Here is a 27,620-nt window from a genome sequence, read left to right as displayed (position 1 = left end):
CAAGGTAACAATAAAACACATTACAAACTTAAAATTCAGAAAGTGGCTAGGATCCAAAATGTATTTGTATGGGAACTGTTGAGTCAGGGCCTGAACCACTGATTGATCACCTGAGGAAAAGACTGAGTCAGCCCTGCAAGCACAGGTGAAGGCAATTCAGCTGTGTGACTGGAAGGGGTGGAGCCTGGCTGCACCTTTCCAGGACCCCATTTAAGGGCTGAGTGCCACTCTGGAAGTGTCTTTTCCTGGAGATCCCTCCTCTGTGGAGTTGTTCTTGAGAACCTAGATCTTTGGCTACAGGTGAGCATTCCTTCCCTGTTTGTTTATTTTCCCTTTTTCACCATGTCACACCAGCTATAGCAGTATTAAAGAAATATATTTTAAAATCCCATGAAAATTAGACCCCTGACCCATGATCTGAGTGCATAGAGTTTTGGCAATACTACCAATGTCCATAATACATTGTTTACATCAAGGACACTAGAAGGAATTTTCCGCAGTGGTAGGGACTCTATAGATAAATCTCTCTCTTTCCAAAACCAAGAGGGATATGGTTTTAATGTACTTTTAAGCATATGCTTCCACATGTCAGACAAAAAGGCTTTGATGTTCCTTCTTCAGTCTTGCATTTCACACAATTCTGTTGTACAAAATATATTTTTGATTTATGAAGGTCCTGTAGTGAATGCTTAGACTACTGCCATTTCTATGTCCAGGGGTCTGCATCGTTATGGTTGTATGAGTTACTGATAATGAATGAAAGAGCCCAAGGAATAAAAGAGAATCAAAAATATATATAAAAAAAATGACTATTTTCTACACTGTGGTTTTTTAAATGTATTTATGTGCAAATATACGTATGAACAGCTGCAGAATCATGAGACTACAGTGGGCTTTATCTACATGTCACTAGCAAGAAGCCCTCTGAGGTCAGACCTCAGTGAATTCTGCTTCAGACTTTTTCTGGATTAGACTAATCAATCATCCTTGGCCAAAATCTGTCATCGTGTCTGTAGGCACGCTGCAGTAGAGTGGTTTTGGTTGCATAGTGTTAAGTAAACAATTTTTTTCAGCAATTGCATTTGGGAAGCTACCTGCATTTGTCAGTATGCCTACATCTGCTCATACAAAGATATTTGCACGAAATTCCAGCTCATCTGCAATCTGTGATACATAGGCAAGTACACGTTGTAAGCTCTAAGGAAATGGAAAATAATTAAGACGTATCTATCTTATGAAGACTTCTCTAGGGCAGCCATTTCTTTTGCTTTTAGAAACATACAGACCTTAAACAATGTATGCTTTGAATGCTCTGTGCGTTACTTTTTCTGCACAGGATAGGTATTTGCTTCCCTACATAACATACAACACCGCAAAACTCATTAGGTAGTATAAAAGTATTACTGTTCAGTCTATGAAAAGATGTGTCCCTGGTGGAAGTAAGCTTAATGATACTGTCAGTAGTACAGAGCTGGCAATGAAGCATCTGCACGGGTAATTCATCCCAAGTGGGAGGGCAAGGAGACATGAGGATTTCATTTCAATTACTCCCTGTCTGTGGTGAAGGAAATGCTAACTCACCTGGGAGAGCAGCTTGATTTTATTGCAGGACTGTGTCTATCTAAAGTGCTCTCACAGGAACAGGCCAGTGTGCAAATGAACCTTGTGCAGTGGTGTTTGCTCAGAAAGAGGGTGAAGGAATGAACAGTTAATGAGGACAGGTAGGAACTGATCAGTGTTGAGGTTACAGGGCAAGATAACAGACCACTTGAGCCTAACATTTGTTTTTATAGTAGAGCAAATCTGTTTGGGTTGTTTTGTTGTTTTGTTTTTGAAATAAGGTTTAAGTTTCCTCTTTCCCCTCGGTGTTTGATTACTTGTGGGGACATTTCAAAATGCATGAGTGTGACTGAAAAGAGAGCCTGATGGGAGTCATTAAACTTGCTTGACAGGAAGTGTGGGGGGCTTTTTATGGAGAGGGTGTTTGTCCACAAGCAGGGGACAGTTCTAGGTTTGAACATAATCTGAGCAGTGATATGCATGATGTTACCAATGCAGAACACTAGGATGGGTTGAGAAAAATCTTAGGTTATGATATTTTCAGATGGGGAAAGCAGAGGATGGCAGGATGGTATGTTTTCATAAATACTGGCATACTGACAGTCATCCAGGCCCAGCTGACATCCTGTTTAATGTATGGAGCTATTGCTAACTTTTGGAATGCCCATGAATTCTCAGAGGAAGTGATAAACCCCTACCTGTGAAATTTAAGCTCGTTGTTATTACTTACACTGTAATTGTACCTTGAGGCTCTAATTTGCATAACATGCTCTTTTACAGCATTTTGGCTGGAACTTATTGCCCTCTGGAGAATCCAAGAGGTCGCATTTTATGCTTTTTAATTACTAATGGAACTTAATTGACCAATTTTAATTGTACTAGTATTGAGAATACTCTGCATCTTACAGATGTTACCTTTCTAATGATAGTGTTACACTGAATTCCCTAAATATGAGCAAGTTTAATATATAATTTGATGAGTACATTCTTTTTCTTCATTATCATTTGGTTCCTTAGCAACACTTATTTTTGACCAAATTAGTTATTTCTTTACTTGATGCCTTGTGACAAAAATACAGAAGTTCTGCTTAATACCTAAATCATTTGTAGTATTGAATCGATTGAAAGTTTTTGATTAGGACTCTGGACTTGGATCTAAATCAATTCAAAAGTGCTTAGACATCATTTACAGGTATTATGTTTGAAAAGTTAGTGGTTTCATCCTAGATCCAAGTGGAAAAGGTGCCTGCATTAGAAAAGGCACATGCACCATTATTCATAACAAATGGCTGATTAAGCAATACCAGATGAGATAAAACGGTGATTGTGGAAACTGCTTGTCTGTCCAGCTAGGAGTCCCTTCCCAGTGGGTGACAGAATCTTACAAGGCTGCATGGCAACTTAAATGAGGTTTATATATAGCATATGTATCTCCAATTATTTAAAGTACCTGTGCTCTGCATGGTCAGTTGAGTAGTTATAAGAAAGGTAGGTAGCAATGTTTCACCCTAGTGGGAAAGCTGGAGAGAAAAAAAAAAAAAAGAGGCGCATACACTGTTAGTTTTGCAATTCAAGTACTGCAGTGGTAACCAGGTCAGACAAGTGTTACAGAAAGAAATTACAAGAAGATGTTTGTAGATTTTTGGATTGGATCTTGAAGGCATGCCCTCTAGTTCAGATCAAAAACATATTTGGTCGTATCACAGAATAGGCTTCTGGTGGCATTGCTGTTATCCTAGCTGCAACATTTCTGTGGAGATGAAGAGGTCATTTCTACTAAAGAACAATCCTGCAGCTTTCTAAGGAGCCAAAGAGCCCATTTTATAAGCAAGTGAATAGTAAACCATAGTGATTTTTTGTTGTGTTGTTATTATTTTTTTTTTTTCCATTGAGAAAGGGAAATGAAAAGAAAGCAAGCATATTAGCAACTTGGAAGCATTTTCCTGTAAAATCTATAATCTCATTGTGGTTTCCTTATTGGCTTTCCTCCCTAAATTTATAGTTGGTTATGTCAATATATTGATGTTGAAATAAGCAAATAAAATCCCAGAAAAATGCCATAAATTGGCCATTTATCTTGATTTAATTCAGTGTCTTCCTGTAGATCCCTAAGCTCTTTGCAGAGATTCTTCTTTTGGTGAGAATGTGGCGAGCTGATTGTTCTACCTACCACTGATGAGAGAGGGTGAGATAAGAAGGAGCAAGGAAATTAAAAATCTTGCACAACTTCATTGCTGCTTCTTATCTATTTCCAATAATTTAGCTATATCAAACAGATAGTTCTGAATCAAAGAAACAAAAGCAGCAAGAACACTATGGAAAACCAACTGCAGTGTAGGGAAATAAAAAAATCAGAAGTGATTTTCTGATTTTAATGCAAAATGCTGAATAGATGTTTTCATTCTAGAAATCGCTGTGGCGATGATCTATGGTGTGTTTTCCAAAGATAATGATTTGAAGCAAGACCTTAAGGAACGTAGGTAGTATTGACGTAATAATTCATAGGAATCCTATCATGGAACGCTGCTGCAAAAAGAACAAAAAGTTGTTTGTTTGCTTGCTTTTTCTCCCCTACCAACAACGCTACTAAAAGAATTGTAAATTGGATGAAATGTTGCGCTTGGTCAGGTGTTGCTCATGAAGGTAGTACATTGTTGGAGCAAGAGCTTGGTAAATTTTCTGTTATGCTTTTCAGCAGAACGATTTGCCAACTTCTCCCCCTCCAAAAAAAAAAAAAAAAAAAAAAAAAAAAAAAAAAAAACAAACCAACAAACAAAAGAACCACCACCTAACCATAATAGTAACTGTATTGTCGGTACATGTTGGTATTATGAAATTGGAAGGCAAAATACTTCAGACTGGAGTGAAGCTGTGAGACCTATGCTTATGTGAGTACAAATCTAAAGTAAAGAAGAGTTATTGCTTTAAGTTTTGGAAATGGCATACTTCAAATTCCATACAGGTATTACTGGTTGGCAGTATATTCTGTTAGCACAAAGTGAATGTAAACATAGGCAACTGCTTATACTTTGCTCTGCTTAATTTTTTTTTGTAAGATAAAGCATTTTTCAGTCTTACCCTATAAGCAAGGAGTTCAACATGAATCAAACAAACTACTGTGACTTTGTTTGTTTGCTTGTTACAGTGTATACAGTAAAAAACGAGGCCCAGCTCAACTCAAATAGTTCCAACTGAATCTTTAAAATGTAGTTTTCAACATTATTTTCAAACAGCCAGGACACAGACACACACACCCAAAACCTGAATTAATACAGACTTCTAAGCACTAACATATTTAATAACAATTTCTCAAGTTCCTTATACTGTTATACAGACTTTTAGGATCTCCCAAGACATCGGCACAGAGTCATAAAATACCTTGAGTTCAATGGGGACCACAAGGATCATCAGAGTCCAACTACATTGCTGTTATCTGACCTTGTCAGGCCACTGGTTCCAGCCCTGCCATATACTAGAGCTCAGTCATCTTTATGAATGACTACTGTCTTTGACACGTTTGTGACAACTTAGTGCATGTCACTTTCCTTACAGCACTTTGAGGAGACTGCTTATTTCTTCATATAAAGCTGCATTCTACTGTCTCTGTCAGGTAAACAGTAACTTTCTCATGAAGTATTTTTTTGTAATTCCCAAATCTCCCCACTAATACCTGGCTTTTTTGGTTGAATGTGTTTGTAGCATCTACACTTCTTCAGTGACACCAAAATAATTTTCTAACAGCTTATGTTTCAGTTCAAGTACAATTGTTTTAATTTTCCACTGAACAAAATTTCAGTGCTGGACAATTTGTCTTGCTCTGGGGCTTTTGTGTGATATGGAACTATTGTGTTCAATCAAATCTTTATTAGAAAAGTTCTTGAGTGTAGTAGGGGATAACAAGAATAGTGAAGGCGTAAGACAAAACTTAAGTATGCATCTTTTGCTCTACTTTTCCAATATGTTATCTGTAATAGTCTAAGAGTTTTCTACTTACAAGTTTATCAGCTTCACTTGAATATTAGAATTCAGCTAAGCTATTCTGTTATTCTGCATATTGACTGAACTTGAAAAGCAGTATCTGTCAAATATGGTTTCCAGTTTTTCCTGCTCTAGCTATGCTAAAAAAAAAAAAAAAAAAAAAATGGAATCCAATGCTTATCACATTCCAGCCATCGTGCACCTTCCAAGGCTTCAACAATACAAACCACATTCCTCCTTTCCTCCATTATCATTTCATTTGTGGGTGTCTCTCCTGTAGCTTTCTTTGACTGGTTTGTAAATTTGAGCTAAATGTGAAAGAGGAACGTCTGAAATTCTGCTGTCTTTTATGGGCAGTCAGGTACAGGAAAGAAAGTGAGTGGAGCCATTCCCTCAGCAGCAGCTGGTGGGACAAGCGATACTTGCACACTGACGTGTCAATCAGCATGTACATAATCCCAGGCTCACCACAGTAAACTGTCTCCTGTCCCATGGGTGTATCAAAGACTGTGTAGATGAAGCTGGAAAAGAAAAGAAGAATGTTCAAAGAAAGAAAAGACGGAAGGTTATCCTAGCATTGTGCAAACAAAATGGTCCAGTTGGTTCAACATATAGCAGTCAGCCTGGTATAAAACAACAACAGAAGTAAACGATGCAATAGTGTGTATATGGAACATCAGAAATTGCAGTGAATAGAGGTCTATCACACTTAGTGATAGGGAAATTTGCAGAGGTTCAGAAGCCAGTATCTTTTTTTTTAACAGGAGTTTCAACAGTTTTATAGCCTGAGCATCTTCCAGGTCTCCAACGGGCCAGCAGCCACTAAAATACTTCTAGGCAGGACAGAACTATAAATATCAAAGGAGATATAGGTTGTGCTGGAATATTTGTTGTTATCTTTATATGCATATAAAAAGATTAAACCAACTGTCTTTCCAAAAGAACTGAAGAGCACCACAGACAGAAGTGTATCTCTAGACTAGGAAGATAGAGAACAAAGATAGTGATAGACAAATCTTTAATAAATCTTTCTAGTAGCTCTCCAAGTGAGTGCACAGTAATAATTATAGGAAGCATTTGTATGTAAACATATTTGTTTTAATTATGTTGTAACCTCCCTTTTAGTCAGGCACAGCTGGTTGAACTATGGGACCTGAAAATGTATTTTATGTGACCCAAACCTTGTATTTTGTAAAGTAATGAGTCATCCAAATACTATTTCTAGTATTTAACAACTATTTAAAACATCCTGAACCTTACAAGCATTTCATTATCATTCCTCCTTCTGAAGACCATTCACTATTCCAAGTTAAAAGCATCCTTCTCCCTTGAAGCTCATGTTAGAAAGGGACAGGTTTTTTGCAGCTGTGCACCCGTAACTTTGAAATCAGATATTTCACGCAAGGCCAAAAGCATTACGTAGAATTATGTTTTGGTACAACTGTAAGCTTTTGACCAAACTGTACTTTCAACTTTACTGTCATCTGGAAAAGAAAGGTAGTTTTATGAATGACAGGCAGTTGGTAAAATACTTACAGCAGGTTATGTCATTATCCCTCCTAAACTAGAATAGCTTTTTCTTCACAAAGATTTCTTTTCTGCTGTGAAACTGTAGTTATTCTGAAAAGACCCATCATATTTAAAATTTCTATATTTACTTTGCCTTGTGCTATTTCTCATTCGGACCTTTTTAATTACTCAGGTATTAAGACAAATTTTAAATGTAACAGGTGACCTTGTATATTTAAAAAAAAAAAAATCTGTGATGTCACTGTTCCACTGCCTGTGCAAAATATTTTCTCCTCATCCGTGGTGTAGCAAAATTCCATTTTGCTTTTGCAACTGAGAAGTTCTTGCTGCAAAAGGTCAGTGTAAATATATTATACACTGTAAATAAAAGCAATAAATGCCACTCTTTTTCAGACTGGGCTTCATAATTAGTAAGTCAACATAACTACTGTGCCATGATGCATACCCACTTGCAGCCAAGAAGCATTGTATCCTCTCTAATGTCTTTAAGAACTACATGACGCTTTTCAGCAGGGATTTTTCCTGGCTACTACTAAAATATCCCCTTTTCCTAAGGAAGTGCACTAGGCAACATATCATCCGCTTGCAGTTTCCAGAAGCAGTTGTTTCAGTGAAACTGTATGAATTTAAAGAGTTTGGTTCTGTTTCATTTGGGGTAGCAAGCCCAACGTATCAGGGAAACAGGAGGGTCCTCCAGGAAGGCAACTACCAGCTCTGAAGTTCTGTTGTTTCAGTCATTACAGGGACCATTATGAGAGGTATACGAAGGTCAAGTCCTAAATTTTTAGAGTGACTTTAATGGGATCAGTTGAGTCATTTACATCACAGCAGGCAGCTGAGATCAGAACCTGGACCTTTGCCTATAAAATACAGCAGGGAATTGGGGAAAATCTGTGTTAAATATAGAATCAGTTAACAGCAAAGTTCTGGTTATGTCATCACAAACCAGGGAGTAAGCATGGGTGGAATCTGATAATTCTCAAGTAGCACATCTGTGAATTAATTACCAGATTCCACCAATGAAGGCAAAGGGGATGACCTAAGTCCCATGACTCACCAAGTTTTTATTCCTGTTTATAATACGCTGTTTCTAGTGATGAGCGCCTGGCTCAGCACAGCAATGAGCACTGAAGTCCTGCTTTTCTCCTTTATTCTTAGGCAGGTATGCTGAGGACAGTGGTAAGAAAAATATATATATATCAAGCAATAACAGGTTAAAGGAAATGCTTAGTTACGTTTCCTGCTCTGGCAAATAAAAAGAATATTGGCTGTGTGTGTAGGCCAAAGTCTGCTTTGCTCTTCCTACGTTTGTAGTTAGCAAGCTAAAAATAACAGCTCAGAAAGCTGTTCTTTAAACATGAAGTTTTCTGGCCTCAGGCATAACCAGGAAGAGCAGTGGAATGCACATCTTGAACTGCAACCTTTCTTGTTACTGACAGCTCTGAGTGGAAGAAGAAACACACGGTCTCCACCTAGTAAGACTTACCCTTCTAATACCGATGTGTTGAAAATGCAGTTATAGTGTTATCATAGGATAACATTAGAGTCACTTGGGTCTATTTTCATACAGAGCTCAGCGCTGCCCCTCTGCTCCCTGTGAGCCGCCATGAGGCCTCCCCTCAGCTCCTCTGCTCTGGGCCTCAGAGCTCCTCATATGTTTTGCCCTTCAGATCCTTCCCCATCTTTGTAGCCCTTTATAATGTATCTCATTTGAATATAGATTTTTGTTTGTTCATTTCTCCAGGAGCGACCCATCGCCCTGCTCCCTGTTGTCTGACCTGACCTAGTGCTGCAGTTAGCAGCTCAGTAGCACAGAGGGAGAAAGAGAGGAGCCATGGCTCACAGTCGTCCCTGAGTCGCAGCCTCCCAGGCCCTGCTGCATAGCCCTCACCCAGTCTAATTCTTTGCTGTCTCTGCTAGTGCTAACTCTGGTCTGTGTCGTGATTGACTTTGAATGAACGGTCTCCTTTAATTTTTCAGCTGCACTTAACTTTATGAAGCTAATATCTTCTTGGGCTTATACTTGTGTGTCAAACGTCTATCTCCAAAAGGTTAGATGGCAGCCTGATCTGAAATGAGGGGAAAAGGCCATGTCTAACAACAGCCCCTACCTTGACTGAAGATAACTGCAGACAAGCTTTCAACTAAAGTCATCTTCCCAGTGCATCCTTAATTGACTTAATTTTATGGTCTCAGTACTTGCAGAGGCTGCTTAATAAGTGCTAAAAATATATCATTTTCTAATGGTATAACAAATTTGACTTTAACTACTGTATATTTGGATTAATGTATTCACTACAGTCAAGTTTAAATATCTGTGAAGGTTCCGTATTTTTTCCCTAAGGGAAGAACACTTCTCCAGCTTTCACAGCTCTGCTTTTCACTGAGCATCCTGACTGGGCTGCATAAGCCATGCTTGCAGCTCCTGAGTGGTACCAGTATTTTTTGAAGTGCAACATTATGGGTAGCATGTTATCTTCCCAGGCCTCTTTACTTCAAGGTCAGCAGATATTTTCCTGGCAGAAGCGTACTTTAGTTTTAACAAAAGGGAAAGGAGAAAAAGAGGGAAGTTTTGTCAGTCTCATAAAGAAAGAAAGCCAAGCTCAGGGATGTCTAATGAGGTTGTCCTCAAATATCTTCAGCTGCACTTAGGCAATGACTAGCAGGGTTTGGTATGGCTAACAGGCATTTTCATAAGGCATGGCTGGAAAATCAAAAGCTGAGCTCTCCTGCTGTCTGCTCATACCCATGGTCTCTAGGGAGATAAACTGTGATGCATCTGTGTAATGATACATTTTTTTTTCACTGACTACAAGAAACTGTATTCTAGACTCTTCTGTTTGGTTCCCTAGTTCTGCTTGCTGACAATCACTTGCTCAGGAGCGGTCCCCTTTAGCTAGGCGCCTGCCACTCTGAGTTCTTTGGATGTGTTGAAAATGTTTTGATTATCTGAGCAAAATCGTATTTGCATAATTACAGATAATTTTTTATGGACACGTAATATATGAATTATCATGTTTTCTTAATAAGTGCTCAGCAATACTTGATGTTAGTATTTCTCTTTTAAAACAATGAAAAACAGAAATTAATACAAAATGTCTTTAGTTACTAGAAAATGTGAATCGTTTTTATCAGATGTTTAATGTGATGCTCTAATGTTTACCTGTACCCATGATGCTTCCATTAAGAGGACATTGTATTTTGTTCACCACTCAGCGGTAGATGCATTGAGGCAAAGTTGCACTACAAATCCAGTTTTGGTGTCTTATATATGAGGAAAAAGGTGTAAAATAAATAAATAATAAATCTGAATAGAGAATTCTTTTAAGGCAGTGTCATTTCAGTGCATGAAGGTATCAGAATTTCTTCAGTTTAAGATTTGGAGGTGTTGGTGTTGTGTTGTTTTGTTTTGTTTTTTGTTTGGTTTGGTTTTGACAAGAGCTTGAGTTAACATGCTGTGAAGTTCCTTCTTTTGAATTCAGAGGAACTCCACCTTGGGAGTTAAACTTGGTAGGTTCTGCAATGCAGATATTATCGATACCACTTTCCAGTGTTGACAAGCCCTTAAGTAGCATATTGACATCACCAAATCTACTTTTGTTTCCATGTTCCCCCTGCTGCGCTGCTGTCAAGTACAGAGAAAAAGTTATTTCTGAGTAACTCTTCTTTGGTGAAAATTTTAGCTGTGCCATTTCTGTTCGTGATAGATTGCACAAAATCAATTTGAATCGACAGAAATTAAGGTTCTGTGATGATAGCCTAATTTTATTTTTTCTCTCCAGAACAAGAACACCAAGTGCTGTTATGAACTGAATTACATTTGCGTAGACATCCAGGCAAGCAAAATCCAGACACTTGTGTTGAACAATGTTGTTAAAGGTAAGTGAAGAACATACACCAATATTCAACATCCAATAGAGGAACCATTAAATCTGTTCTTGTTCTGCCTCTTATGATGTGGTAAAGCTGATATTAGATATTTTTCGTTTGAGAAGCTGATTTTTATCATTCAGTGCCAAATATTCCAAGGTTCAAAAATATTCCTGTGCTTTGCAGAAGATGTGAGGCAACAGTGCTCAGGGCTGTGCGGAGCAGAGTGGCAGGGGCAAACTTCAGTGCTACGGTCAGCTTGTAAAAATGAGATGGAAACGTTGATCAGAGAGGACCACCAGACAGCGTGGGGTTAGCGGGACTGAGCCAGGGCTTCTGAGGTGCAGCAGCCCCATGCCTTAGACTAGGTGGCTGGTTAAGAGTTAACGTATTAGAAAAACTAGTTTGAAAAAGTTGTTCCTGTCGGGATGACTCATGTTAGGCAGGTCAGACCTGCATATTCACTTCACTTTAGCGTAATCATGCATGAATGTAAGTTTCTGCTTGTTTCAGTGTCTTTCAGGACTAGGGGGAAGTTGTATTTTGCAAGTGCAGCACATTCATGCTTCAACCCAAAGTTTAAGAAATGATAGTGCTTTGAAAAGGAGCATTCCTCGCATTTGCCACAGTCTTACCAGAATTGGAGGGTTTGGGATTGGGGTCTGCTTTGTGGCTGAAAACAAATCCGGTACACTCATACATTCCAGACGTTTGCGGTGATTTCAAAAACGCTAACGATTATCGATAGCTCTGGGAGGGAGAAGCGGGACCCGCCGGCGGCCCGGGTTGCCCTTCGCAGCCAGGCTGGAGGCAATGGCAGCAGCGGGAGCCGCACGGAGCAGCTCCGGGCGCTTCGTACCGCTCGGCTGGGGCCGGCTGGGGACTGCCCAGCACCCCGGGACCCTTGGGGCGGGGGGCACGGACAGGAGGTGAGGTGCGGAGAGGCCGGAGGAGCGGGAAACGAGAGAGCCACAAGTTGCCGCGAGGAGCTTGGGAGGGACCGGGGGGCGGGGGCGCGGGGCCGGGGTCTCCCTGCCCGCGGCGGAGCCGTGCGGCGGGGAGGGGAGAGGCGGGCAGGGGAGGGAGCGGCTCGGCAGCGCCGGAGGGGGCGGGCGGAGGGCGCCTCGAGGCCGGTTGTGCGCGGAGGGGCGCGGGGGAGGCGGCGGGGCCCGGCCCGCTGGCGGCGGCGCTGCGCCGGGGCGCCCCGACTCGCCCCGCCATGGGCACCGGCCCCGGGACGGGTCGGCAGCGGCGCCCCGGCGCGGGGCCGGAGGCGGGCCGAGGGTGCTGTGACCCCCGGCGCGGCCCTGCCCACCCGGCCGGCACCGGTACCGGCGCTGGGCAGGGCGGCCCAAGCCGCCTTTCCCGCGGCAGCGGCTGGAGTTGTCGAAGTTGGTGGTGGCCGCGATGAGCGCGGCTTCTCTCCGCTTCCCCGCCCGGCGGGGCCCCTGATGGCTGCTGCCCCCGCCTCGCAGGCTGCTGGGTTTGGTCTCGGGTGGCTTTTTTTTTTGTGTGTTTTTCTTTTTGTTATTATTTTTCTCCTCCGTCTCGCTCTCGCTCCAGCCAAGGTGAATGGCCCGCGGTGGGTGTAGCTGGCCTCAGCGGCTCCACAAGGGGAAAATGCTGGCGGTGGGGGTGCTGGCCGGCCTCTCGGTGCTCAGCCTCCTCACCTACGGCTACCTGTCCTGGGACAGCCTCGGACGCGGCCCCGGAGAGGCGCCGGCAGCGCTGGGAGAAGAGCCGGGGGTCGGCACCCCCAGCTCGCAGCCGCACATCATCTTCATCCTGGCTGACGATCAGGGCTTCAGAGATGTAGGGTACCACGGCTCGGAGATCAGGACGCCCACTCTGGACAAGCTAGCTGCTGAAGGGGTTAAACTGGAGAACTATTATGTTCAGCCTATGTGCACACCATCCAGAAGCCAGTTTATCACTGGAAAGTAAGTTTACTGCTTCGTCCTTCAACTCACAGGCTTAAACGCCATTCCTCTTGAAAAGAACCCGGGTCTCTTGGGTGGAACCCTGTCAGGTATGCCTCTGCCTTACCCTGTAGGCAGAAGAGTGGCTTTCCGATTCGCTTAAAAACCTTGAGTGAAGTGGACTTTCTTATATGTTTGAAGTAGCGAGATAAAACTTGCGCTCTGAGAGCCAGTAAGAATTCAGCACTGTGAGCTGCCCTAGCAGAGTGTTGTGATACGTGTACATTAACTGCATTGCTAACATGTGTGCTAGTTGTCAAGTAATGTTGCTGGTACTCCAAAGCGATCAGCTAAGGATTTGCTGTTAGATTTTGTCCTGACTTTGAGGAGGGCTGCGTGCTAGGGAAGTGTAGGTGTGAGGTGTCCTCGCACAGACTGCAGCTGCACGTTGACTTGTTGGTCACACTGAGCTTCACCTTAACGCAGGTTCCCTCTGGGGGTTGCACTGAATGTATGGGATGGTTCCACAATGCCTCACATGTGGATGAATGCAAGGGCTCGGAACTCTTAGGATCCTCAGGGCCATGGAATCCCTCTTATCATAATACAGCCACCTCTTTGCAAACGTTTGGAAACTTTTCTCTGAAGCCCCTGAAATAGGGGCAGTGGTAAGAGCAGCAGATGGGTATTGTGTAACTTGCTGCCTTTGGTAGTTTGTGTGTTACCATGTTCCATTAAGCAAACAATCCAACCTCAGGGCTTTTTACATGAGAAAGCTACTAAGATTTAAGGAGAGGGGCTGACGGCAACAGGAATTTGAGCTGTAGGAATAGTTCCCAAAGAACTCCAAATGTGGACACATTTACTCTGGAACAAGAATGCCTTGTTTCTGTTTAGCTTAACTCACTCTGACAGGAACAGAGAAGTCTTAAAAGAACAAAAATGGAATGAGAGGAAAAAAGTTACTTAGTTTATTTTCTCATTTCTTTAAATATAAACAGGAACAAAGCAATGTTAATACTGCTGGTAAAAGAAACACATGTTTAAATTAAACAAGCAACTGGCCTGGTGTCTTCATCTCCATATGGTAAAACTGGAGATAATTCCTGGTCTCGCTCTAGTTCCAGACTTGCTGGATTAGTGAGATTTACATGGAGGACAGACACAATATCTAGAGCAAGGCTTCCCATGGTTTTTCCTGTGCCCCCCCCCCCCCCCCATGTGGACAACCCTAGAGTTGTTTTGAAACATCTACTCACTTGTTCACAAGAACACTTGCCCTGCAGCAAGTAAAGTAGCATCTAACATGGGTAATTAGTACTGGGGAGGCGTATAATGCATCCTGGTTGTCTTTAAAGCCATGCAGCAGTTGGAAGTGAGGACCAGTGCCAGCAGCGTGTAGCCAGCCAGCTTTCTGAGGACCGTGGTTTGGGAACCAGTGCTTTACAAAGGGAACGTTATGCTGCAAAATGACTCAGTCAGCGGTCAGAGGAATGGGAAAAGTGGATTCTGGGGGAGCTGGGGTACTGTGTTGGCTCTTGGAGGCTGCAGGGGTTGCCTTTATGCTAAGTAGAATAAAAATAAAGGAAGGAGTAGCAATACCTCACTTTAATTATGTTGATCCTCCATTGCAGAGTGTTTACTGTGTAAATACATGGTAACAATCAGTAGGCATGTTGTAAGGAATCCACTTTGTTCATCAGCTTGTCAGGCGGAAATAATTCTGACAATCTGCCTACTTTGGTTTTGGAACCTTCTATAGGAAAAAGTAAATTTGCTTATACTTCATCTTTATTTTCTCAGTCTGCTGTTCTGAAACCTGTAGAATGTGGGTTTTTTGGTGTTTTTTTTTTGATGTTGTTCTACTTTGGGGATAAAAGCAGCAGAGAGAGAAGACTGCATGACTGAGAAGTAAGGGAGGAAATGGTGACAGATTAATAGGTTTGGGTAAACTATTTACAGGACAGATCCAGAGGGATGCAGCCTGAAGATAAATGCTGGTGATAACTACTCTGAATGCAGAGGTGCCTTAATTAAAATGCCAGGACTCAGAAGCATTTAATCCAGGAGAAGTGCTGTTATTTCTTGAATTCCAGCATGTGTTAGTTCAAGCCTGTTCGTTCACTGAAGGCCCACCTGGATGCTCCGTGCTTCCCAATGCACATACTGTGCATAGCGCGTTCCAAACGGTAACTGATTGATCTGTGGAAAACAGAGGAACTTGTGTAAACCAGAGTCATTAGGAAGCCCTGGCTTAAATTGCCAAGTGGAAGTTAGACTTCAGGCAAAGAGACTTTGAATGCTCCAAATTCTTTGTACGTCTCCAGGCAATCTCTCTTAGGCTTACACTAGTAAAGGGACCCTTTTTTGGTAGCTCTCCCATGCTAGTGAATGACTGTGGGGGAGAAGGTTAAAGAGCTAAGGTTAATCCCTTTTTTTTGCTTTTCATGTTATCCACAGCACTACAGCTGGTAAGTCTGTCTTTTTCACCACTGCCTCTGTTTCACTTTCTCATGTCCAGAGCTTGACTCTTTGGCCTCCTTTAAATTCTTGCTCTCCACCACTGTTACCTGTCAGATTCCCGTAGGCTAAGAGTGAGGCAAGGTTCTACAGCTTTTATTTCATTCTGTATTTAAAGGTGCAGGGAGGGGGCTGCAGCTGAGCTGAGTGTTGGAAGTAGGGAAGAAATGTGTGAGCCAGTGGGCTGGCTGCCACGTGTGATGTGCTGTCCCGGCAGGCTGTGCTGGGGCCACAACAGGGAGGGGAGTGAGGCGACTCTTGGGAAGCAGCGCAGCCCTTGCTCTGCAGCTGCACCAGTGACCTGGCCGAGAGTTTGCTCCTCGCTGAGCTATCCTGGAACTGCTATAGTTCCTGCCTGGGCTCCTGCAGCTGGCTTGAGAATTTGATAGCCAGTGCTCTCTGAAGACTTCCTGCTATTGTTGTGTGCTGGTTTTAGCAGGGCAGAGGGCTGCATATGCTCAAGAAGTATTGAACAGCTGATAAATTGTAGAAAGACTGTAGACAAGTTTGAATTTAAGTTGTGTTCCACACCAGTTCTGTTGCATGACACAGTATTCATTTTAGCCTCTTTCTTAAAAGTAATAGACGTGGCTCAATAAGGAAAAATAAGGACATTTCTAAACACATTATTTTATTGGAATTTACATAGAAGATCATAAAAAGTAAGGATTGTAGCCAGGTTATGATCAGGTGGTAGGAAAAGGGTGCAGAAACACACAAGGGTGCTCAGACTGTGCCCAGGTGCCACCACAGGCTGGCATGTGGTGAAATACTCCTTGAGTTAGCTGTTGTATCTGTGTGCTTAATGGCCTTGATGACTTCTTATTCCTGTAAGCTACTTTTGCCAGTAGAGTTTAAGATGGTCTTGATTTATTGAACACTACAGGGTTATATAACATACAATGAAAATCTTAAGATTATGTGTGAAGTTTTTTGTTTACCTGTGTGTAAGAGTTGTCTGAGGTGAGATAGAAGGTACGTTGTTAATCTGCTATGGTATGGTTAGATGTAGTATTGCTTATTTACATAATTTCTTACATTATCACAGTCATCTCCTTTTTAAAAGAAGGATTACTAAAGCATAGGTAGTATAGACGTTTTCCCACAACTTTTAAAAAAGTTTTGAAAGATTATAACCAAAAGGAGAAGTATTTCTTTTAGCTGGTGAGACAAAAAGGCTGTAAGCTTAGCTACCTCAACAGATGTTTATCTGACCCAACTCTATAATATGCAGTGTAGTTGTATTCACTAGACTGTACTTCATTTAGGAAAGGAATTTGAGAAACAAGATGGATTAGAATAGAAGAAATCTAGTCAAAATATGTCATTCTTTTTTTTTTTTTTTTGTCTTTTTTTTTTTTTTTGGCATTACAAAGGCAGCAGGTAACTAACTCCAGTTCTATGTCCCTGGTTTTCTAAGGGATCAGCTCTGTCTGTTACGTGCTCTGGACTCCTTTTGGGCCACAGGAAGGCTTCTGATATACACAGGAGTATGGGGATCTGTGTTTGTAGAAACTGATACACAGCCAGGGTTACAGATCACTAAAGAATCTGAACTCTCTTTTACGATGAGTACTTATGAATCATGGAAGCCCCACACTAATCTCAGGAATAAGCTCTGCATGATGGATGGAATGTGGAGATGGAAGATGTTGAGAAATGTTGAAGATCTGGGGAAATAAATCCCTTTTCCCCTGGGAGAAAATGAGATACAGAGAACTTGCTCATCCAGGGGAGACAGAAGTAGGCTGTAATAATTTTATATGAGTTCATTAACTGTATAAATAATACACACATATGTATTACTTGTTAGTATGCATGCTTATCCAGGCATGACTGGATGTGTAGCAGTATGTTGTTCATCATTAAAAATGACAATATCTCAGCAAACTAAGAGTTATTTTGACAAATAGAATAGAAGAAAGTTCAAAATATTTTTAATCGAAAGCAGTGCAGCTGACTTGCAAGCAGACAGAAATATTCTAGTTCGAGGGTTCAGACTCTCGATACTCCTTCTCCTGCCTCCTGGGCTCACAGGGAGCGATCTCAGCTGTTCGATTGCTCTGAGCAGGATTCAGAACAACCATCTGTGACTGAGAAGTTATCTTCTGTGTCCTGAGGTGGAGGGTCTCAAAGACCTGAGATCTGTACTCTTCAGTGCCCTGTGTGAGCCCTGAACCAGCTGGGTATTGGTGAGCTATCAATCAGAGGAAGGCCACCAGGTCAGATATTCTCAGACCACCTTCCAAGAAGTGAACTTGGAAGGATGTGAGTGATGGGCAGGCCCGCCATGGCACAAGAGACAAGCACAGAGACCCAGGTGGTTTCTACGGGTGATCAGCACATTCAGAAAAAATTTATTGTTCTATAGGAAGAAATACTGTGAATAACACTCCATTATATTTGTAATTAATGAAGTATGAAGGATTGCAAAATGTCTGTCCAGTGTGTCAAGAGATGGCCTTGTACTGTGTCTGCTCTGATGTGAAGAGATTTGGCAGTCATTGGTCTTGAGTGTAATTTTGGCCATTGCTTTCACTAAGAACTTGGAAAGTAAAATTAAATGTGTGGCAAAGAAGGATATACCAAGATTTAAGAGGCTGCAGTAATACTGAAAATCATCTTGACAAATTAGAAAAATAATATGAAAAAGCAGAATTAAATTCAGTAGTGACAAATGGAAGAACATGTTGGAGGAAGAGTAATAACTTCAAAAGCAGAGAATGGTGAACAACTGCTTAAACAGCAGTTCTTTAGAAAAGTAGTTGGAAGGATAGCAAATCATACATTGAATATAAAGTCAGCAGTATTGTGCTGTTACAAAAAAGGTAAGCATCATACTGGTTTGTGTAAGAGGAAAGTGTGATGGGTACGTGAAGCACCCCTTCTGCACTGTTGCTGGAGCACTTGTGTCCAAACCAGAGCATTGCTGTCCCAGAGCACTGCGAAATTGAGTAGAGTCACTGTGAGAGTGAGCAGGTATCTCAAAAAGATAACTTTAGAGGAAAGGTCAAAAGGGACAAGATAAGTCTTCACTGATGTAAGATCAAGGCTTTATGGCAAGGTGGAAGGGGATCAGTGAATGTGAATGGTACTACAACTAAAGGGCTTTCCTCTGTAAGAAAAGACTTCTTGTTAGGTAGTAGGGAAAACTTTCAAATGGTAATGACTGTGAAACCCTGAACAGCTTGCTTTGGGAAATTGCTGAGTTTCTTTGTTGGCAGTCATTAAGAATAGACAAGACAAATATGTCAGGAATGACATAGTGTAGTTGAATTTGTCTTGGGGAAAAGGTTGAACTAGATGGCTTGTCTTCCAGCTCATACTCTTCTCTGGCTCATTTGAATTAGATATTAAGTACAGAAGGTGTTCTGCAGGGGAGTGATGATAAAATATTTTAAAAACAATACACTACAAATTATTTTTGTTTTTATTCTGAGGTAAAGTAGGCTGGGTGAGTGAAAGTTCAGTTTTCTTCCAGAAATTCCTTTTTTCCATATTCTGATTTTTCTCTGAAAATTTTCAGGATTTTTTCCCCCTAGGCCTTTATAACTCTTGTGGCATGTAATCATTTATTTCTGCTTCTTTCTCGACAGTTTGTGGGACTGCTGCCAAACATGTTGAGGTGTTTTTTTCCATGTTCTTTTTATATGTCTTGCACTTAGGATGACATTGTCCATGTATATGTAGCATACAGAGCAAATAAATAATTAAACATTAGGACTTCTTTTTCTTGTTTCGTTCTCCTTCAATGCTCTCCTGTGTTCTTTCTGCAGAAAATTGTATCCAGTGAAATGCCCCGTAGCCTTCAACTGAAAGTTAAACTCAAAGCCTGTTCATATCATTGTAATTAGTAATGTGCTGATGTGCTAAAAAAGGAATGTTTGAGGAAAGGGCAGGAAAGGAAACTACATATGAACAATAAGGATTAAAAAAAAATAACATGAGGGGAGTAGCAGAGTTTAGTGCAGGTTGTAATAAATTTTTCTTGCGTTGCTTTCAGGAAATATTTCTTATATGTTTTTTAATCATATTGTTTAATACTTTTGGTCCACTGCCTATATGGATTAAGTAGATAGCGGCAACAGATTTGCCTTTCTCATTGTCCAGTGTATACAAACTGCAGTAAGTTAAGTAACACGGTTAGATATGAATACAGATCTGTAGATCTGACAGATCTATACCTTTGCTTGTTTGTTTATATGCTTAAATGCCTGATTCAGTAAGACCTCTGTACCTTGACATCTGTCTCACTGTCTTGACGTGTAGAATTTGAGATGGTTGTTTGTGAGCCGCAGATCAGCTGTATCTCACACCTTGGGCACAGGTGTCAAAGGAATGGAGAATGAAGGTTGCTCTGTACTGATGGCACCAGCAAGTGCGGCCTGTGGGGTCCTCACCTGTGGAGCAGGAGGAATGTGAGAAAGTGCACAGGGTTAATCGCGGTTGTCACTTTAGGCACCAGAAGTGCATTCCCACACCACGTGTTCTTGGAAAAAGCAGTTCAATGCCTGCTTTAAAAGGTCTATGTGGAGTAATAGGAATGTTTTTTGTTATTAATGCTTACAGCCATAAGTATAGAAGTTTCTAGTATTTGGAAGCTACAAAAGATATTAAAAGCAGTACAAAGAAAGATGTCCCAAACCTTGCTTAAAGTCACAAACATCAGCAGACAGTTTTCAGCTTCTTTTGCGGACGCTGAATGTTCAGGTTATCATTTTCTACAGAGATCCACATGACAAAGATGCTTTATTATATGATTATTTAGTACTGTCAGTTTACCTTCCTCTAGTATTTGTTGCACAGTGTGATGGTGTGGGGGCAACCTTTGTGATGGACAGTGAGAAACTGAAATGGAGATTGTCAAACATTCAAATGTTGAAAAGATTCAGACATATTGCTTCTAATAATTTAAAATACTTGTTTCATACTAAAATTTGGTTGGACCAAAAGATCTCCATAAATACCTTCCAGCCTAAAAGCATTTTATGGCGCTAATTTGCCACAACAAATATTTTTGGAGCGGGGAAGGGAGCAAATCGCATCAGTGTTGCTTCTCCCCCTGTAGAATTGCTCCTGGTAAAAAAAAAAAATAAAGTTTTTGGAGTGTTTAAGTGTTTGGTCTGTGGCCTTCTTAACCAGCGTGAGCGCGCTCTCTTCGGAGTCAGCACTATCATGGTCCTAATAAATCTTGTTTTTCCAAGACCACAGCATACTGGTGAGGATACAACAGCACTAAATTTAGCATTATTTCTGAAAGTCTTGACTGTTCCCCGTACTTTCACCAGACCCATGCAGGAAGTATATACATTACTAAGCATACAGAGGCTTACATGTGTCAGCTGCATACTTCCTTGAAGCTGCTTAACAATTTGTGAGATTTATTTCTGTCGTCTTTCTTCTTAATCAGATTGTTGCTGCTTTTACAGTATGGAATTCATTTTAATAGGAAAATGAGAATTTGAGCCCATATATGAAGCTAGAAGGAAGGAAATGCTTTGTTGGGTCTTAATTTTGCAAGTAAGTAGTTGTAGCCCTTTTACATTGCAGAATGTATAGTCTTTTAAGGTGAAAAAGAGTAAGGCTCTGTGATGAGCTCAGGAATACTTAGCCATCTTGCTCATACTAGGGGTATATTCTGTGCATGATGCAGTCTTATATAAAGATTAAGAGTTTAGGTAATACTGTTTGGCACTATTATAGCCTTCTTGAGTTTTTACTGCGTCACAGATTATTTTTTACAACCCTTGGCAGTAATGTGTTTCCCACAGTGAAACCTCACGTAGCATCTCTTGGAGTCTGAAGGTTTTCTGTTGATTTCAACATTTAGTAAGTTTTGCCATCTCAGACAATTGCAAGGTTTATGTGTTGCATTTCCGTTGTTACCGGCTTCTGTTTTGTTTGTAGCAACTTGAAATTTTGGCACTTCTTTACCTGCTCCATGTAAACCTTTGCCAGGTCTGAGTTGGTGGCAGATGGAGTCCAGCAACAGCAGGCTCTTGGAGGGGTCAAATGTTTTCATAGATGCTTTCAGAAGAGATGTTTCTGTTGATTTTGGGTTCCAATCTTTTTGTACAGTGCATTATATTTCTGCCATACAAAACATTGGCTGTTTTCAGCCTGGAAAATGTAGCCCAAGTAGTGTGTTAATGGCTTCTGTATGAACTCGGAGGCTCTTATCAGCATTGTCAGCAGGAGCCAAGTGGCTTTTTTAGCATCCTTTTGATACTCTGCCTGCTGCTACTAAGTGTGACCTTCAGGTGACCTTGAAGTTTAATACTCTGCATTTGTGCCAACTGTTGTCTCCTACACTGCATTTGTTAACCAGTCCTGATCTCTGACAATGAGTTGATTTAGAAGTTTTCTTTTAGAGGTGTAGCTTTTCTATGCAAGTCTTTATAGTGCTTTTTGACTCTGGAAAGCTGTTGTAAGAGGATGACACTGTGTTTATTCAACAAGTTTCCTCTGTGTAACTGAGTCACATCTTCTCACTTCAGTAGCGAAAACATGTTTCGCTACCAATAGCCATGGTGAGTCAACATTCCTAAGGCAAAATTAAGTTTGTGGGTTATTTTGTTTTCCTTAATGTCCAAGCCTGAGACAACTTACAGGAAAAAAAAATTGTAGTAAGCATTTCCAGTTGAAATGATTTCATGTTGTAGTTGCTGGTTTTTATTCTGGCATTTTGAGTTCTTAGAAAACTATTGATCATCTATGTTTAGGGTCAGAAGCGAATGCAGCGTGAAGAGGCATTAACCATTCATGAAGGGAATGGGCTTTACTTTGTGAGCTTGAGTCCTTTGCCCAGGTTCCTGTGTTGGGAAGCCCTGTCTGTGAGGTGATGGCACCCATCACACATACAGGGACAACTGGTGAACAAACCCTTTCCTGGCCTTCTAGTTAGGAGAAAGCTGCTTTGCGGTTTGTGTTTCTTTTGTGATGAATGTGTGTTTAAAGATATGTATATTATTAGATTAGCACAGACATGATGATAGGGGTGCTTGTGTGAGAACGGATTTTTTTTTTTGTACCTAACACTGAATGCAGTTAGGTTGATGGTAATTGCAGATAAAGGACAAGTTTCTGCATTAGAATCATTGATTTAAATATAGAATGTTTTCAAATGCTGGATTTTCATGCCAGACATGAATTTTCATATTCATAAGTCAAAGCTTAGTGTAAGTAAAATGGTGATTGTTGAGAAATGCTATGGCTGGCACCAGAAAGTCAGCTTTTTTGTAAAGGTTTATTCCATGGGGAGTTATCAAGCCATTGCATGTGCCCTTCTTCGGGTATCTTAGATAGAAATGAATACACCACAGTTAGGATCCTATATAGACTTACCTCAGTGGAGGTAAATGAACATCTCTGAGGAGGTGATTAAAAGTGCCTTTGTTAAACTATATGACTGTTCCTCCCTTATGTAAGATGTCCTGAATGAAATTCCTTGGGCTTTACTGTGCTGAAGAAAGAAGTAACAAATGAAAAGACAAATTAGAGTTTTGACAGATAAGGTGTTTTCAAGAAGAACAATGGCAAGATTATTTAGCGGAGCTAGCAGAGAAGTGAGATAGTGGTTAGAGGATGCTATAAGGATTTCCACATCTGTCCCGGTCTAAATCTTCTCTTGAATTGCCTTTTGGCCGCAGGCAGACAGCGCCACGTGTCCAGGTTTCAGTTTGCACATCTGTATTGGTGAACTTTCTTATAACATTGTTGTAATATGTTTGGAGCAGGGAAGATTTCTGAAGTTTATCATTTGTTAACTTGACCCAGTTGCAGGTTCCTTCTCCAGTCTCCCATCTCACTACAGGAAAAGCATGTCCCCCCAGTAATAAAGGTTCTCTGTAGCATTTTCCTCCTGTTCTTAAGAATGCCTCTCTGACCTTTTTTGCACCGTGCAAATTAAAATTGAAAAGCAAAGCAAAAATAAACCAACACCACAATCTGAGTATTTTAGGTTGTCCCAGAATCACTTTTAAGCCTGTAGCCACTCAAATGTCATCCAGACTTTCCTGGACGCTGGCCCAACAGGTTGTGCTTTTGGAGTCTTACGTCTCTTTCCAGGGGCTATCAGTTCAGCTGCCCAGACTTAATCCATTTTTTTTTTGCATTTCCCATTATCCTGCCTCCAACATTGAAAAAAGGGGAAGCCAAGCCACCCCTTCTCCTGAAGAAAGAATGGAATCACCCCGTCATTTGGTTCTCTCCCTAATTCCTCAGGTATTTTTGGCTAAATTACGTGCTTGATATATCTTTCAGACAGGAACAGAACTTATGTTTATGTTTCTCAGTTACTGGCATGTAAGTTTTGTATCTGTAGTGCAAGAATATTTATACTTGTCAGAGTCTTTTAAAGCTGGATTTATTGTAGTTGACCACAGAAGTATATACATGTTAAGATTTATCATAGATAATAGTCCTTGCACGGTTCCGAAAATATTTTTGAAACACTTTAAAAGCCTTCTATCAAAGGGGATTTTCCAATAAATAGTTGATATTTAGCCTGCGCCTTTCCATCACTGTGGTATGTTAAACCTGGAAAAGGTGATCCTAACAAAGAGGAGTGGGAACTTTACAGTGGTAGTGCTAAGCAAATTCTTCAAAAAGAAAACAAACCTAAGGCACTTGAAAACAGTTCAGGATTTTCTAATTAGATATGACATGATATCATATGCAGCATGATATATAGGCATGTTTATTCACCTTTCAAGTTTGCCCTTCTCTTTTTGAATCAAGCCATGCCTCGCTGATTTACTGCAAGTCCTGGAATTTACACTGCCAGCTTGTCATAGCAACGTAGGGAAATTTGTTACACCTTCGTTTGCAATCTGATATGAGAACAAGGTGTTTTCAGTAGCACAGATGTTCGGCGTGCATCTGCAGCGCCCTGGCCTGAGCCCCGCTTGGCGCTGCCTGGCTGTGCTGGACCTGGCTGCCGCAGGCGCTGCCAGTGTTCCAGTAGCAGTGTGGGGCTGGCCGTCTTTGTGCTGAAGGAACAAATGAAGCACCGTGCTGCTCAGCTTGTTTGCTTCAGCCTTGCTATGTGGATCCAGCTGCTCTTGCTGCACAGCGAGGTGAGCAGGATCTGAGCAAAGCTCAGCTGGCTTACGTGGGCACAGTGAAGCTATGTTGGTTTGGCTCCTGAACTGAAACGGTCTTGCTCGTAGCCAGCCGTGAATGGAGAGAGCAACCTGGCATTTCCATATCCACGCAGTCACCTCCAGAGAACAGGGATGTAAGAAATAATAAATTCCCTGACTCAACCCTCTCAGGAAATGGCAACAAAAACATCACTAAAATACTTGGAATTACCTTGTTCCTTAAATCTTCCACAAAGATTTCCCCCAGGCAGACCTAGCTATAATTTTAGTTATATAGTATTTAGTACATAATTTTAGTTATATAGTTATTGCCTAATTTCTATACTGCTTCAGTTTAAGTTTATGATTTTGATTCTTAAGTGAAGGACTTCCTTTGCTACAAAAGTTGATCAATCTCCTGTATGTCCAAAATCTATTATCATGTCTCTGCTCTTCCATGGGTAAGATCTGTTCTTGCCATCTTTCTACCTAGATCTTGGTTTACATACTGGTGATGATTCCTAATGTTCTCCTCTGAACATTTTATCTTATTAAAAGTCATGCTCAGAACAGGACGCAGTGTTCCATAGACCAGTACTGCCACATTATTTCGTTCTAAGTTTCTAAAACGTTTTCATTCTTGGGCATTAAGACAGTATGTGACTCCTTTACTGGCATGAATTCACCTCAGCGGAAAATCTGGCCAAAGCATTTGTGTATCATAGAGCGTATGACTCTTCTTCCACTGCTGATGGGTAGAAAATGTTGCAGGAACAAAAGATCTTGTCCTGTCTTTACTGGTTAAGCTGTGATCAGTTGATGATTATCCCCCATGGGTTTGTTCCCGGTAGAACACCCACACTGAGGTACAGTGCAGGTCAGTGTGCACTGAAGCCACACTGATACTTAAAAAGGAACCAGCCATATTCGAGGTATGTTCCCTCTCATGTCTGAACATTTGGAAATTAAGCAAATGCATTTCCTTTTCCTACAGCAGATTGAAAATCCTTTGTCAGCTGTTGTATTTCCATGCATTAAACAGACTGTCATATGTTTTACTTCACCAGTCACTTTAATGCGTCTTTAAAGAGGATGTTTTTTTTTTCCCACAACATCAGATCACTGCTGACTCATCTATGTGTTGGGTTATCAGTAAAACCCAGATCTTGTTTCTGTTAGGAAAAAAAAAAAAATGCAGTGCTTATTGCTACCTAAAAGCCCTACTTTGCAGTTGTCATTGAATTGCCTTCTGTTTTTTGCACAGGCTGCTCCTCTCATTTGTGTTCAGTTTGGATTTTGACCTGTTAAAAATCCTCCTGTCAAAAATGCAGCACGGCAGCTCTACTAGCACAAATTGTAGGCTGCATGGGTAATGAAATTTACTGTGTATAAATTTCACCTTTAAAATGTATTTATAGCCCATATGAAAAGAATCAACATAAGAGTAACAAACTGAATTGTTTTTACTGATTCCTTAAGGAAATATTATAAGAATGAAAAAGCCTGTAGCTTAAACATATTTGTTGCAAATTCCTCATCTTAGAACTTGAAACTGAATTTCCTGAATAAATTTTTAGGATTAGTTAAGGAAAACATATTGGCCTTTTGGATCACTTTTTCAGCCACAGACTTTTAAAGCCTTGTGTGTTCGTTTGGGGTTTGATTGTGTTTTGTTGGGTTTCTTTTCCTGCTCTCCCTTCCTCATTTTTCTGGTTCATATTCAATTCAACTAAATTATTATCTGTTTTGTTGTGACTATGTCAGAGGGGCCATGTAAATGCATCCTGATATGCAAGGGTTCTACTGGCTGTCACCCATTGGTATGAAACAAAGATAAGAATAGGTTGATTGTCCACTTTTTTTTGTGTGTGTTTCTCTGGAGAAATTAGGTGAAAAATTGCCAAAATGGTAGTGGCAATTTTGGTAGTTAAAATTATCAAAAGAGCAGAACCTTTTCTGTGCCCATGTCGTTGTGATAAAGCTGGAAATATAAGGCCTGTACAAGCTGAGAAGCCAGGCTGTCTTGTACTTCCCATGGTGAACAAGGAAGGATTTGTCTTTTACTAGCTGTAGTTTCTCTGTAGGTGGGGCTAAACCTTGTAGTTGGTAGACGTTCCTTCAAGATAAAGTACTTGAATGTATTTCTTCGCAAGAAAATGTTTGTATTGCAGATCAAGGTGATCATAAATCAAATGCAAGGCTGCGGAGCTAATAGACAGGTACAGCTTCTGACAGTATTCAACAATACAAGTACACTTGTACTCATTAATATTCTCATAATTGTAGTTGTTTTGCTGAGGAAAGAGCAATTTGATGAATTAATGGGAGGAGGAGTTTCTCCTCATTGACATACAAAAGCATTTTCTTAAAAGACTTTCTGAAGCTTTCAGTTCTTTTGAAGTAGACATACGGTTTTTAGCAGCAAGGATTTTTTTCCTGCAGGATTACTGTTGGATTTTAAAGATCAGAGATAGCCGGTCATCATGCTCCAGGTGTTTCCCCTGCTATGGCTAATACCTGTTTTTATTAGCAGTATACACTTTTATTTTCATTTGAATCATGTTCTGCAAAAATGCAATTGTCACCTGTTATCTGAAAATTTGATTTTGGTTCCATGTTGCCCTCTTCCTCTCCAAGAACATGGGTATGATGAAGGTAGGTAAAATAATCCCTTACTAAACCAAAATCATCAAGATTATATTCTAAGAACTGAAATTTGCAGCTTCTTCATTTGAGCTAGCATTCCTGGAAGAGGACAGCATCTGGCAATAATTCCTATTTTTTGCATATCAGCATTTTTCTTTTTTTTTCCTACATCATTAATAACAAACACATCCTTGTGCATTGGCCGCATTCTTTACACATTACTTCTCTGCAGTAAAATTCTGTGTCTGTTACTTGTAATTCTCAGAAGAGAGTGCTGAAGATTTTAAAACTTTACTGTTAAAAATAAGTGCTATAACAGTACCCAGCCTGTTGAGGAGACTTCCTGGAAGAAAAACTGCTGTGCTCAAAAATGCATTACTATTGCACAGAAGCACTGCCCTTTTACTTCAGTGATGATAGAACAGTCTGTAGAATAGAGGTCTGTAGGCCTTCTTAATGTGTTGTCTGACCTAATTTTTGTGAAGTGCAACTACTGTATTAGGAATTGTTATCC

At 40.7% G+C, this 27,620-nt stretch overlaps 1 protein-coding gene across 6 annotated transcripts in view; it reads left to right on the top strand.

Moving 5' to 3' along the window:
• The first annotated feature begins 12,249 nt into the window (after nt 1-12,249).
• Nucleotides 12,250-27,620, top strand: part of ARSJ (arylsulfatase family member J) — an 85,123-nt gene continuing 69,752 nt past the window's right edge. For all 6 annotated transcript variants that reach the window (XR_008206452.1, XR_008206454.1, XR_008206453.1 and 3 more), the window contains exon 1: nt 12,250-12,878. Coding sequence is in view for 1 of the 6 variants with exons in the window: in XM_052681807.1 (XP_052537767.1) it covers nt 12,511-12,878 (368 nt within the window). In the remaining 5 variants the exon portion in view is untranslated. The remainder of the gene's footprint in view (nt 12,879-27,620) is intronic.

The sequence above is a fragment of the Tympanuchus pallidicinctus genome, unplaced genomic scaffold, assembly GCF_026119805.1.
Source record: "Tympanuchus pallidicinctus isolate F22 unplaced genomic scaffold, pur_lepc_1.0 scaffold2, whole genome shotgun sequence".
In the NCBI taxonomy this organism is placed as follows: domain Eukaryota; kingdom Metazoa; phylum Chordata; class Aves; order Galliformes; family Phasianidae; genus Tympanuchus; species Tympanuchus pallidicinctus.
The sequence above is the reverse complement of the archived record's forward strand: the minus strand, read 5'-3'. Positions and strand labels throughout refer to the sequence as shown.